At 44.2% G+C, this 15,286-nt stretch overlaps 1 protein-coding gene across 10 annotated transcripts in view; it reads left to right on the plus strand.

Annotated features, from left to right (window-relative positions):
• The window catches only part of LOC126259791 (transcriptional repressor CTCFL), a 149,528-nt gene that overhangs the window by 46,476 nt on the left and 87,766 nt on the right, over positions 1–15,286 (plus strand). For all 10 annotated transcript variants that reach the window (XM_049956799.1, XM_049956807.1, XM_049956801.1 and 7 more), the window contains one exon: positions 7,536–7,690. In XM_049956799.1, coding sequence (XP_049812756.1) covers positions 7,536–7,690 — 155 coding nt within the window. The remainder of the gene's footprint in view (positions 1–7,535; positions 7,691–15,286) is intronic.

Raw genomic sequence — 15,286 nt, forward strand, 5'->3', positions numbered from 1 at the left:
GTGTTATAAGTAGTGCCTGTTTTAATTGATCAAAAACCGACTGACATTTCTTGGTTCATGCAAACGGAACATCTTACACCATAACTTGTGAAAGGGAGCTGCAATCTGAGAGGCGTGAGGAATGAATTTGAAGTAGTAGTTCAGTTTGTTTAATGTTGCTTGCAGTTTCTTTAGACTTTTGGGAGCTGGCAAATCTTTGATGGCTCGCAAATGAGTCTGGGTGGGGTGAATACCCTGCTTATTAATGACATATCCCAGATATTCTATTTCTATGTGGAAAAAAGAACATTTGACTTTGTGACACTTCAGGCCTGCTTATAACAATATGTGAAAAGGCAACCAGGATTGGCTAAATGTTGTTCTGCAGGACATCCAGACACAACAATGTCATTCAGGTAATTTGAGCAAGAAGGCACCTTGGCAGCCACTTATTCCAAAAGCGTTGGAAAATCGCCGGTGCTGAGGCCCTACTGAAGGGCAGGTTTTGAAGTTCAAATAACCCAAGATGAATGCTAATAACCAAAAATTTCTTTGAGCAATCTGTCCATCAGTTCCTGTGGGTGGGGCAAAGGGCACATATCTATTACTGTCTTGGGCATTCATAGTGAACTTAAAACCAACACATAGTTGAAGACATCCGGAAGGTTTGCAAAGGATGACTAATGGGGAAGATTGGTTTGATGATCTTATCTGCTTGCCATTGTCATAACCATTCAGCAGCCTATCCCCTAATGGCAGTGGGTATTTGCTTAGCTTGCCAAAACTTTGGTTGTGCATTGTCTTTGCATGACACATGAGCTAAAAAATTGTTTGCACAACCAAGACTGTCACTAAAAAGCTCACTAAATTTGTCACACAGAGCTTGAAGCTTGTTTGTAGGTACATCTTGAAATTTGCAACCCTGACTTGGGGATTAACAGTCTGAAAATGTAAAAAGCATCTAAGCCAAAAATATTCTGCAAAAATTTGGCAGAAAGGATGGTGAATACAACTGTCTTTCTTCACTTAAAACTTCTGGGTTGATAGGCCATGGTCGATGTATAAAACTCTCCCCTGATGTCTCGTCTCCAACACTTGCCCCATTGGCGAAACCTTATATTGGTAGGACTGACAGTCATATTAAAAATTCAGCTCATCTCATTGACAAGTTAAAGGAAATGAGTGTGGGCCCGGATGATATCCTCGTCAGTTTTGATATTGTGTCATTATTTAGCATGATTCCAGTAAATGAAGCTATCTCATGCATAGCAGATATTTTCCTACTGACATTGTGGCATCCTGAAACTGCCTCACCACAACCTACTTTCAGTACAGTAGTGACTTTTATGAACAGATTGACGGGGTGGTTATGGGCAGTCCTCTTAGTCCTGCTGTAGCTAACTTGTTTATGGAGACTTTTGAACAACAGGCATTGCAGACTGCCAGTAAGAGACCAGCCAGATGGTACCACGATGTTGATGACACTTTCGTAGTATGGACGCAGGGAGCAGAGGAGTTGGATGCCCTCCTGATACATCTAAACAGCATTAATCCAAAAATCCAATTTATTATGGAGATGGAGAGTAATATGCAAATGAATTTTCTGGATGTGTCTGTGATTAAACGACGGGACGAAATGTTGTATAGAAAGGCCACACATACTGATTGTTATCTGCATAAAGATTCAAACCACCACCCTAGACAAAAAAGAGGTGTAATAAAAACCATGATAGACAGAGCGTACAAAATTTGTGAACCTGTTAATGTAAAAGATGAGACTGAACATCGATGGTTGACTTCCGTGAAGAATGGCTATTCTAGAAAGGAGATAGATTGAGCACTTTGCTCTAGGCAGAGAATCAGGAGCAACGACGAACGACAACTGTCCAATGGCAAGGTTTTTCTCCTGTTCATTAGTAAGGTCACAGATCACATTGGGAAAGTGTTAAGCAAGGATGAGGTGGAAACTATTTTCAGCCCACCAGGAAAATAAAAGAATGTTTAAGATCGGCAAAAGACACACGAGATCCTTTGGCTACACCGGGGGTGTGTAAAATTCCTTGTAGTTGTGGACAGGTTTATATCGGTACCACAAAAAGAAGTGTTAACACCCATCTTGTTGAACATAAGAGGAACTGCTGCCTGTTTCATAAATCAGCCATAACAGAACATGTTTACCAAGAAGGTAATCATGAAATAAAATTCAGTGAGCTGAGCGCCATATCTAAAACCTTGCATTATTATGTGTGCATGTATAGAGAGGCTATCGAGATTGATAAACGCCATAATAATTTTAACAGGAAAGAAGGAGGTGTTAAACTGGGTAAAATTTGGATGTCATCATTCCACCGGAAGCATGAAAATCAATTACTTTCAATCGAGAATGTTGGCATTACCAGTGACAGTCTCATAGCCGATACCACGTAATGGACAGTGGCACCCTCTGCATTGCCTATATAATCAACGTTTCCTTGAGTTCTCCTAGCAGTTCGCCGCTTTACCTGGGAAGATGTCTCCCACAGTCGGAGATGAAACTTCAGGGGAGAGTGTTATACATCGACCATGGCCTATCGGCCCGTAAGTTTTAAGTGAAGACAATATCGGCCATGAAAGCCTACAGTGTATGAACAACTGTCTTTGTTACACCTTGAAAAGTAGCTGGCATATTCGAAGTTCCTAAAACTGGTATTTCCTTTCCTTTATAAGCTGATGACTCATGCATAGCTGGACTCAGTATTGGTGAACCTAATTGTTCATAAATAAGTTTGTTCAGAAGAGTAACTGAAGCTCCAGTGTCCATTTGCAAATTGATGTCTATCCTATCTACTGTCTAAGTAACAAACACCTTGTCCCGACTTCATTCCACACCTAAAAGAGAACAAGCACTTCCTGCCTGTTGCTGTGAGCTCGTACAGTGCGTGACAGATGAAATGGGCAAAGATTAGTGGATGTGTGTTTGTGTCAGCGTGACTTGTTTGGTACATGCAAATGTAAGGTGTGAGGACCAGAAGAGATACTTGTAAGTTTCTACAGAGATTATGTGAAAGAACTTCCATCTCTTCAAGCATCAGTTTATTGTATGTTGCTGGAACCATGGAGAGTACCTAGTGACAGGAAAAAGGCACAGATCATTCCCATTTTCAAAGGGGTGATAGGACAGATGCACATGATTATAGGCCTATATTGTTGTTGTCACTCTATTGTGGAATAATGTGACACGTTTTACACTCATGTATTATGACATTTTTGGAGAATGAAGATATTATTAACAAAAATCAGCATGGATTCCACAAACAAAGATCTTGAGAAACTTGGCTGACTGTTCCTCCACGAGATCCACAGTGCGGTAGACATTGGTGTTCAGATTGATGAACCTCAACTTCAAGAATGCATTTGATACTCTGCTGGACTGCCATTTAGTGCAAACAATATGAGCTTATCGAGTATCAGACCAGATTTGTTACTGGTTGTCTTAAGTGACATTGAATTCCTTTTTTCCACTGTTATTGCGACTGGCTAAGTATAGTGATCCCCTTTAAGCTTAGAGTGCTCTGAACAGTTAAAATGTGTGCTTAAAATACCGTCATGAACTGTTAGTTAGCTATGTGTTCTATATTCGTGAACCTTGTACAAAAATAAATAATACATTTAGGACCAATTTGGAGCATATTCATAGTGAACCAAGTCGGACTACTTAAAATATATCATCGGTATCAGACTGTTAGTTTTTTTTACAAACTATTCACCACAGTTCTCTCATCAGCAAACATAGTGAAATTAAATGATGCTGATACACAGATGGAGCTCATTAACACATGCTAGAAAACCCAAGTACCAGGACAGCTCATTAGGGAGCTCCATGCTATATTACCATTCACTTTGTGATATCTATGTATTTGAAATATTCTACTCGAGGCACCTAGGACCTTCTTTCGCTTTCCATCTTTAAAGTGCCATTTTAATCACTTATCTCTAGATCATGTGATTCAATAGTGATAGCTCTTGTTTTAAAAATATACACATTTAATTGCCTTTGAGGGTTCACTGTGGGCAGAAGTTGGGATCACTTTGTGGTAAAGGGATGTGTGGCAGAGGCAGAGTTCAAGTAGCTTATTTGGAAATATTGTGCATTCCAGAAGACATTTTACATTTCAGTGAAGATATGCTTTTTAAAATTTCATTAATCATTACGGATGATACATTTATTTGAGTCATAGGTTCAAGAAAAATGTTTTAGTATATCTGTAGATTTAATCAAGGAAGCACTGTAATTTATGCAGCCTACTACAATCTAGAAGTAATCTTTATCATTAACTGTTTTCAAATTGGTTTCCACTGTGTTTCTTTTTATTACATTCCAAATACACTCCTGGAAATGGAAAAAAGAACACATTGACACCGGTGTGTCAGACCCACCATACTTGCTCCGGACACTGCGAGAGGGCTGTACAAGCAATGATCACACGCACGGCACAGCGGACACACCAGGAACCGCAGTGTTGGCCGTCGAATGGCGCTAGCTGCGCAGCATTTGTGCACCGCCGCCGTCAGTGTCAGCCAGTTTGCCGTGGCATACGGAGCTCCATCGCAGTCTTTAACACTGGTAGCATGCCGCGACAGCGTGGACGTGAACCGTATGTGCAGTTGACGGACTTTGAGCGAGGGCGTATAGTGGGCATGCGGGAGGCCGGGTGGACGTACCGCCGAATTGCTCAACACGTGGGGCGTGAGGTCTCCACAGTACATCGATGTTGTCGCCAGTGGTCGGCGGAAGGTGCACGTGCCCCTCGACCTGGGACCGGACCGCAGCGACGCACGGATGCACGCCAAGACCGTAGGATCCTACGCAGTGCCGTAGGGGACCGCACCGCCACTTCCCAGCAAATTAGGGACACTGTTGCTCCTGGGGTATCGGCGAGGACCATTCGCAACCGTCTCCATGAAGCTGGGCTACGGTCCCGTACACCGTTAGGCCGTCTTCCGCTCACGCCCCAACATCGTGCAGCCCGCCTCCAGTGGTGTCGCGACAGGCGTGAATGAAGGGACGAATGGAGACGTGTCGTCTTCAACGATGAGAGTCGCTTCTGCCTTGGTGCCAGTGATGGTCGTATGCGTGTTTGGCGCCGTGCAGGTGAGCGCCACAATCAGGACTGCATACGACCGAGGCACACAGGGCCAACACCCGGCATCATGGTGTGGGGAGTGATCTCCTACACTGGCCGTACACCACTGGTGATCGTCGAGGGGACACTGAATAGTGCACGGTACATCCAAACCGTCATCGAACCCATCGTTCTACCATTCCTAGACCGGCAAGGGAACTTGCTGTTCCAACAGGACAATGCACGTCCGCATGTATCCCGTGCCACCCAACGTGCTCTAGAAGGTGTAAGTCAACTACCCTGGCCAGCAAGATCTCCGGATCTGTCCCCCATTGAGCATGTTTGGGACTGGATGAAGCGTCGTCTCACGCGGTCTGCACGTCCAGCACGAACGCTGGTCCAACTGAGGCGCCAGGTGGAAATGGCATGGCAAGCCGTTCCACAGGACTACATCCAGCATCTCTACGATCGTCTCCATGGGAGAATAGCAGCCTGCATTGCTGCGAAAGGTGGATATACACTGTACTAGTGCCGACATTGTGCATGCTCTGTTGCCTGTGTCTATGTGCCTGTGGTTCTGTCAGTGTGATCATGTGATGTATCTGACCCCAGGAATGTGTCAATAAAGTTTCCCCTTCCTGGGACAATGAATTCACGGTGTTCTTATTTCAATTTCCAGGAGTGTAGTTTCAGTCCTTTGCACTGTGTAATACAGACACTGGACCACAGAGAATTGCACAAGTCTCTCTGTACAAAGAATGAAGCCACTGATCAACAATTAGGGAATTCATTAAAACGTGTAGTGTGCATTCATTCAAATATATTTACATAAGCACTGGAAAGTCCAGGATGGAATGTAACAATATTATGAAAAGAAAATTTGCTACTCACCATATAGCTGAGATGCTGAGTCACAAGAGGCACAACAAGACTGTCACAAATAAAGCTTTCAGCCAGTAAGACGTTCGTCAAAAATAGATGACAACTGAAGCTACTGTGGCTAAACGCAACTCACACACGCATGACTGCAGTCATATGTGTGTGTGTGTGTGTGTGTGTGTGTGTGTGTGTGTGTGTGTGTGTGTGTTTATTTTTGACGAAAGTCTTATTATCCAAAAGCTTTATTTCTGACAGTTTTTTTGTTGTGCCTATCTGCGACTTTGCATCTCCACTATATGGTGAGTAGCAACTTTCCTTTTCATAATATTTTTACATAAGCACTGCAGTACAAAACTTTTCACTGTGTGATATTTTGTGAAACTCTTCAGAGTGGATTGTTTCCATTGTCACCTCTCTGATTGTTTACAAATGAATCACTGTTATCATCAAAATCATTGTCACTGTTGTTTTCACTTAGAGAGTCCTCTAAAATGTAAGTGTAGGCTTCCACTGCCATTGTCACAGTCAATACAGTTCTCCTGGGTATGTGACCACATTGTCAATGTGTAAAAATTCTCCGACACTCTGGCCACTGTTGCAAATGGCCTTCACAGGGTGTTTCTGCTAGCTACTGAATGAGACAAGTGTTGGTTCTTATATGCTGGCAGAAGAGGCTGTTGTTATAATTCCTATTTCAACCAGTGGCGAGCAATTAAGTAAATGCTAGTCAGGAACGTCTATTTCCACCAATGATAAGAAATGAGGCAAACACCAATAAAGGATGTTTAACATCCTTCCTCCTCATCCCCAGGAACCAATAAGTATTTTCTAGCAGTATATAAGAACCAAAGCTTTTCTCATTCAGCTGTTAGCAAAAACAACCAGAGGAAGGCCATTTGCAACATTGGTCAAAACGTGACAGGATTTTACAAATTGACAATGCAGTCACATACCCAGAAGAGTTTTATTGACTGATTCTTCTAAAAGCTCTACAACCTCTTCATTCTTCTAAAAGCTCTACAACCTCTTCCTTAGAAAGGACTGTGCACGAAGAAATAGCTGTTTCATGGCTTCAAACTTGAACATAATAATTACAACCTTTCTCTCAACACAGTTGCGGCAGTTAGATACTGAGTTAACACAGAGTTCCCTAGATAGTGGTACTATGCAGCATTGATGCCTAGTACAGTCAGATTCAAGAATGGAGCATGTGACAGCTATGAAGAACCATGTCAGAATGGGGCTCAACAGTGAAGTGGAGAACAAACTTTGCAGTGTTGATCACCACTCGCTGTTGGAATAGAGGGGGTTAATGATGTTATTAGTCATTGATACCAGATGATAAGTACACTCTCTTAGATTTATTAATTGCTTCAACTGGAATTTTGCCAGAAGTCTTATAATGCATTAGATATTCAGGATTATTCAATTTCTTTCATTCTGTGAACAGTTCTCTCGTTCTCTGATAGGGTATTTTTTATTTCCTTAGTCAGTCATTTGCTCACATAGCATATTACTCCAAAAAGAAACAGGTGAATTATTTTGTAAATATTGTATTGTTTTCTTTTTTTATAGCTGGTGATAAACCAGTGTTCCAGTGTGAATTATGCCCTACTACGTGTGGACGGAAGACAGACCTACGCATCCATGTACAGAAACTTCACACTTCAGATAAGCCACTCAAGTGCAAACGGTGTGGGAAATCGTTTCCAGATAGATACACATACAAGGTAGGTAATATCCGTATTAATCTAGGTGTATGATTGCATGTCTCCTTGTGACTTCTACTTGTTGCATTTTCTTATACTATTTATTCATCTATTGAATGATAGTACAGTAGATGACCAGGATAATTTTTTGAAGTGGTTACCTCAATACGCAAGATAATTCATAAAAATAAAGGAAAACAGAATGATTGTAAAAGGTTGGAAATGACAGAGAGTGTAGAAATTTGGAGGGCAGTAGGTATGTTTCGCTCAATCCTGATCAAGAAAGATGTGTGGATATGAAGGACAGTAAATTAATACAAGAACTTATATTGTATGAGAATGTTTGGTCCTACATTGAAACCAATATTATACACACTTAGATGGCAAGAGAAAACACATATGAAAGTTAAGGAAATTTGCAAGCTTTTCAAGCCAGTGGCTCCTTCTCCCATCAGCAGGGGGGAAGAAGAGGCATAAAGAAAAAGGACTAGTGAGGTTTAGGAAATGGGGAGAGTTACGGAAAAATTACACAGATTCCCTTGTCAAAGGAGACTTACCGGATGGGATGAGAAGGAAAGTGTGATTGTTGTGGATTGCACTGGACGGGAGTTGAAAACCTGAAAGCAAAAATGTGGAAGACAGTGTGTAACCTCCCCCTCACTTATCGACCTTAATGACAGTAAAAATTAAACCGTGTGTACCTAATGGAAATTTGGGAAAAGCAATTGTCACCGAAGTTAATCTGTCGGTAAAGAGGGAGGAAACGGTTACATCTAAATGAAAGGAAAAATGCAAATGAAACTGGTGGAAATTAATTTGGAAAAGGGGTAAAGTTAATAATGAAAGTAAATGTGCGGTCGTTAGGTTAACAATTAACTGGCGTTAATTAGATATTTGAGATTTGGGGAAGATTATGATCGCCAGTCCTATGGACAACTACTATAATAACTGAAAAAGAAACGTTATTGCACATATAATTAGCACTAAAAGCGTGGCAACTGAAGGATGACGTGTTGTGTGAAAACTGAGTGTTTGTCAGAAGTAATAAATTTCTCTACACTCTGACTTAATTTAGCAAAAGAATTAATAAAACCGGAAAATTTGAAGTTAATTTAGTGACTGAAATTTATAGTGAACTTTGTTTCTGAAACACTACGAAATTCAATAAAATAAGGTTAGTCTTGGGCTACCTCAACAATAATTTCAAAAGCTACTTGAATCTACGCAGTTTAGAAATAAGAGATTTAACTTTGAACTTGAATTAAATGATTCTGAACAATTAACAATAGTAAAATTTAGTACGTACCAAGCTGAGCTGCCGTCACAGGTAAGCTAAAATATGGTAACAAAACTCTCACTCTTAATTTGTGATTGTGTAATCTAAATATTGTAGCCAGCTATGCTATGAATACCTTAACTGAACTTTGAAATTAAAGCAGTGAAATGAAATGATATTACTTTAACGCTAGCCTTCAAATTCCAACGACACTAGAGTTCATTTCAGAAAAGGAAGGGACCCTGCAATTGGGACAATGAGCAACAAAGGTTCATGCTAAGTTGCTGTATTTTAGTGATGCTAATGTAATAGTTTGAAAAGCTGAGGTCTGCCATACAGTTCTAAAACTTTACGTGCTTTCAGTCTTCCTTGCTGGTTGATTGGAGGTTTCAAATCGTCGATCGAGGAGGTGGCGACAATCACTTATGTCGGCCGTAGCTGTTGCAGAAGCTGTATGTTAGCGCGTCTTCTTCTCGACACGGTTACCAGGCAAAACGGGCTCTTGATGTGTGCCAGCTTATGCTTCCCGTCCGTGACACCGTGCCAGAAACTATCATAGCAAGTCAAGCGCAATTACATGCTGCCAAACCCCGAAAGTGCAGCAACTTGCGGGAGCGCTGCAGAACACACCTGCTCCACCGCCCTACTCCAGCCAGACCCCCCTCTGCCTGCACTCCACGCGGCAGAGTTAACACTACCAAAGATCCTAAACACTTTGGTTCTCAAAACAAAGATGATGTGACTTACCAAATGAAAGTGCTGGCAGGTCGACAGACACACAAACATACACACAAAATTCAAGCTTTCGCAACAAACTGTTGCCTCACCAGGAAAGAGGGAAGGAGAGGGAAAGACGAAAGGATGTGGGTTTTAAGGGAGAGGGTAAGGAGTCATTCCAATCCCGGGAACGTAAAGACTTACCTTAGGGGGGAAAAAAAGGACAGGTATACACTCGCGCGCGCGCACACACACACACACACACACACACACACACACACACACACACACACAAGCAGACATTTGTACAGAAACTCTTTGCCCTCACAAATGTCCGCCCGCGTCCTCGCACGTGCGGACGGACATGCGCGCGCGTGCAAGCGCATACCCGTCCCCCCCTTCCCTTCAAGGTAAACCCCCCGCTCCGGGAACGGAATGACTCCCCACCCTCTCCCCCAAAACCCACATCCCCCCCCTCCTCCCCCCGCCGAAGCAACCGTTTGCCGCGAAAGCCCGAAGGGGGAGGGTGGGGAGTGGTTCCGGTCCCGGAGCGGGGGGTTTACCTTGAAGGGAAGGGGGGGACGGGTATGCGCTCGCACGCGCGCGCATGTCAGTCCGCGCGTACGCGGACGCGGGCGGACATTTGTGGGGGCAAAGAGTTTCTTTACAAATGTCTGCTTGTGTGTGTGTGTGTGTGTGTGTGTGTGTGTGTGTGTGTGTGTGTGCGCGCGCGCGCGAGTGTATACCTGTCCTTTTTTTCCCCCCTAAGGTAAGTCTTTACGTTCCCGGGATTGGGATGACTCCTTGCCCTCTCCCTTGGAACCCACATCCTTTCGTCTTTCCCTCTCCTTCCCTCTTTCCTGGTGGGGTGGCCGTTTGTTGCGAAAGCTTGAATTTTGTGTGTATGTTTGTGTTTGTTTGTGTGTCTGTCGACCTGCCAGCGCTTTCATTTGGTAAGTCACATCATCTTTGTTTTTGGATATGTTTTTCCTACGTGGAATGTTTCCCTCTATTATAACCATATCATTAATTTGAACCCAACAATTATGTTTGTTATTGTCGCTGTTGCATTTCGAAATCTTTCCTGTCGTCTTATTTTCTCTTTCTGTTTTTACCAGTAGTCTCACTTTGTATTCACCTTCCCCTTTTTACCGTAATCTACTATACAATTTTATCCCGCCTATATATACTAAATAATACGTAACCCACTTCCAAACCATAACCAAAAAATTTTATTTTCCGCTTTCAACACTACTGCTGCTATAAAATCCACCATTTCTAGTTCAATAACAGCTGCTTTCACGTATTAAACAACCATTTCGGCTAGTTCTAATAACTTTCACTTTATTTCCACTTCCGTTTTTCGCACATCACTGATCATTTTTAGCCGCTCCCCACAGGTTTTAACGTCATTATTTCTTCGTCAGACAATTGTTAGCCCCATTTTCGTAATCTTTCACCACAACACCACTCCTTTTAATACATTTACACGTTTTTTCGAAATTTTCCCGAATTTCTCCGTCCTTTAACGTGTTTTAGCGGCAACACAACCACCTAACCTTTATGCACATCGCTGTCTACCAACCCAAGTTCACCACAGGATCAACTTAACCAACACTTTTTCGCCTTTTTTCATACCAGATCTCCAGTTGCTTTCTAGTTCACCTTTATCTCTCCCCATATATTTTTATCTTTCATTTTCATTTCAACCTCATGTTACACTTTCCACCTTCTAACACCATGTCACCCTCACAACACCCCCACAACAACCGCATTAAGTTTTATTTACATTCCCTCCGCAAACATGCCTTCACCCTAGCCAGATTACACTCGCATATTTTATTTTCTCAGGCTTGTCTGACATTTGGCATAACCCCCAAAGGCCTCACACTTAAAGTTCCCATCTCTGGCTGCAACCCTTCTTTCCATCAGTCCCTATACCAGTTCCAAACTGAACAATCCATTGCCCTGACCCACCTAATCCTTCGCCTACACATCAGCTCAGCCAATGAACACACCCGTCAACTCCTATCCTTAATAAAAGTCCTCAATCTTTCCTCTCCCACATCCACACCAGCTATTCAGAGCATCCTCCTACAGGCCAACCGCAAATTAGAACAGCATGCTACCCTTCACCTCAAAAAACTATCCAATCTCCTGGTTTCCCACCTCCGGAAAGGCAACTCACTCACCCTTCACAACCTTTCCAGCAAGCCTCAACCACCTCTCATTGCACACAAACCCAGTCTCTCCCATCTACTCAATCTCCCACTTCCAGCTCCACTCCCTCCAAAACCTCAAAATTCCAATCAACACAATCTGGTACCACAACACCCTAATTCAGTAGTTAACCTTTCCTCCAAACCTCTCTCCCAATCCGAAACCTCTGTCCTATCCAAAGGCCTCACCTTCAGCCCCACTCCCAGATTCAACCAAACAGCCCTCGTCAAAGATTTACTGTCCTACACTCGTACTCTCTGCTGGAAGTATCACTTTGCCATGAAGAAAAATGATCCTAATCCTACCCCTAATGATCCAACTCCCCAAGACACTATCCAAATTGAACCCTGCCTGGAACAGTTCCGTCCTCCGTCACAGCGGGACCCACCTCCTCTTCCTCAAAATCACCCTCTCCAAACCTTCCAGGAATTTCTGACTTCCAGCCTTGCCTCTCAATCCTTCTTAAAAAACCTTAATCCTACTCCCAACATCACCACTGCTGAAGCCCAGGCTATCCGTGATCTGAAGGCTGACCGGTCCATTGTCATTCTTCCGGCGGACAGGGGTTCCACGACCGTGGTACTTGATTGTCGGGAGTATGTGGCTGAGGGACTGTGTCAGCTTTCAGACAACACCACATACAAAGTTTGCCAAGGTAATCCCATTCCTGATGTCCAGGCGGAGCTTCAAGGAATCCTCAGAACCTTAGGCCCCCTACAAAACCTGTCACCTGACTCCATCAACCTCCTGACCCCACCGACACCCCGCACCCCTACCTTCTACCTTCTTCCTAAAATTCACAAACCCAATCATCCCGGCCGCCCCATTGTAGCTGGTTACCAAGCCCCCACAGAACGTATCTCTGCCTACGTAGATCAACACCTTCAACCCATTACATGCAGTCTCCCATCCTTCATCAGAGACACCAACCACTTTCTCGAACACCTGGAATCCTTACCCAATCTGTTACCCCCAGAAACCATCCTTGTAACCATTGATGCCACTTCCTTATACACAAATATCCCGCACGTCCAGAGCCTGGTTGCGATGGAGCACTTCCTTTCACGCCGATCACCTGCCACCCTACCTAAAACCTCTTTCCTCATTACCTTAGCCAGCTTCATCCTGACCCACAACTTCTTCACTTTTGAAGACCAGACATACCAACAATTAAAGGGAACAGCCATGGGTACCAGGAAGGCCCCTTCTTACGCCAACCTATTCATGGGTCGCTTAGAGGAAGCCTTCTTGGTTACCCAGGCCTGCCAACCCAAAGTTTGGTACAGATTTATTGATGACATCTTCATGATCTGGACTCACAGTGAAGAAGAACTCCAGAATTTCCTCTCCAACCTCAACTCCTTTGGTTCCATCAGATTCACCTGGTCCTACTCCAAATCCCATGCCACTTTCCTTGATGTTGACCTCCACCTGTCCAATGGCCAGCTTCACACGTCTGTCCACATCAAACCCACCAACAAGCAACAGTACCTCCATTACGACAGCTGCCACCCATTCCACATCAAATGGTCCCTTCCCTACAGCCTAGGTCTTCGTGGCAAACGAATCTGCTCCAGTCCGGAATCCCTGAAGCATTACACCAACAACCTGACAACAGCTTTCGCATCCCACAACTACCCTCCTGACCTGGTACAGAAGCAAATAATCAGAGCCACTTCCTCATCCTCTCAAACCCAGAACCTCCCACAGAAGAACAACAAAAGTGCCCCACTTGTGACAGGATACTTTCCGGGACTGGATCAGATTCTGAATGTGGCTCTCCAGCAGGGATACGACTTCCTCAAATCCTGCCCTGAAATGAGATCCATCCTTCATGAAATCCTCCCCACTCCACCAAGAGTGTCTTTCCGCCGTCCATCTAACCTTCGTAACCTCTTGGTTCATCCCTATGAAATCCCCAAACCACCTTCCCTACCCTCTGGCTCCTACCCTTGTAACCGCCCCCGGTGTAAAACCTGTCCCATGCACCCTCCCACCACCACCTACTCCAGTCCTGTAACCCGGAAGGTGTACACGATCAAAGGCAGTGCCACGTGTGAAAGCACCCACGTGATCTACCAACTGACCTGCCTACACTGTGACGCATTCTATGTGGGAATGACCAGCAACAAACTGTCCATTCGCATGAATGGACACAGGCAGACAGTGTTTGTTGGTAATGAGGATCACCCTGTGGCTAAACATGCCTTGGTGCACGGCCAGCACATCTTGGCACAGTGTTACACCGTCCGGGTTATCTGGATACTTCCCACTAACACCAACCTATCCGAACTCCGGAGATGGGAACTTGCTCTTCAATATATCCTCTCTTCCCGTTATCCACCAGGCCTCAATCTCCACTAATTTCAAGTTGCCGCCACTCATACCTCACCTGTCATTCAACAACATCTTTGCCTCTACACTTCTGCCTCGACTGACATCTCTGCCCAAACTCTTTGTCTTTGAATATGTCTGCTTGTGTGTGTGTGTGTGTGTGTGTGTGTGTGTGTGTGTGTGTGTGTGTGGATGGGTGTACGGGGTTCGGCCTTTCGCGGCAAACGGTTGCTTCGTCGGGGGTGGGGGTGGGGGGGGATGTGGGTTTTGGGAGTGAGGGTGGGGAGTCGTTCCGGTCCCGGAGCGGGGGGGGCTTACCTTGGCGGGAGGGGGGGGGGACGGGTATGCGCTCGCACGCGCGCGCATGTCCGTCCGCGCGTGCGCGGACGCGGGCGGACATTTGTGAGGGCAAAGAGTTTCTTTACAAATGTCTGCTTGTGTCTGTGTGTGTGCGGATGGATGTGTGTGTGTGTGCGCGAGTGTATACCTGTCCTTTTTTCCCCCCTAAGGTAAGTCTTTACGTTCCCGGGATTGGAATGACTCCTTACCCTCTCCCTTAAAACCCACATCCTTTCGTCTTTCCCTCTCCTTCCCTCTTTCCTGATGAAGCAACCGTTTGTTGCGAAAGCTTGAATTTTGTGTGTATGTTTGTGTTTGTTTGTGTGTCTGTCGACCTGCCAGCACTTTCATTTGGTAAGTCACATCATCTTTGTTTTTAGATATATTTTTCCTACGTGGAATATGTGACTTAACGAATGAAAGCGCTGGCAGGTCGATAGACACACAAACAAATACACACACAAAATTCCCCCTAAGGTAAGTCTTTCCGCTCCCAGGATTGGAATGACTCCTTACCCTCTCCCTTAAAACCCACATCCTCTCGTCTTTCCCTCTCCTTCCCAAGGAAAAAAAATGTGTAGTACAATAGATGGAAATAGGAGGATATGCACTTCCGGCGTTACAAGTGTAATAAGCTAAACAGAGATTACTGACAAAGTATCATGCAAGAGTTAATAAGACTGCAAAGCGAAGTGCATTATATGTGCTAGAAGTGGAGAGAGGAAGAAGGA

The sequence above is a fragment of the Schistocerca nitens genome, chromosome 5 (assembly GCF_023898315.1).
Source record: "Schistocerca nitens isolate TAMUIC-IGC-003100 chromosome 5, iqSchNite1.1, whole genome shotgun sequence".
Classification (NCBI taxonomy): Eukaryota; Metazoa; Arthropoda; class Insecta; order Orthoptera; family Acrididae; genus Schistocerca; species Schistocerca nitens.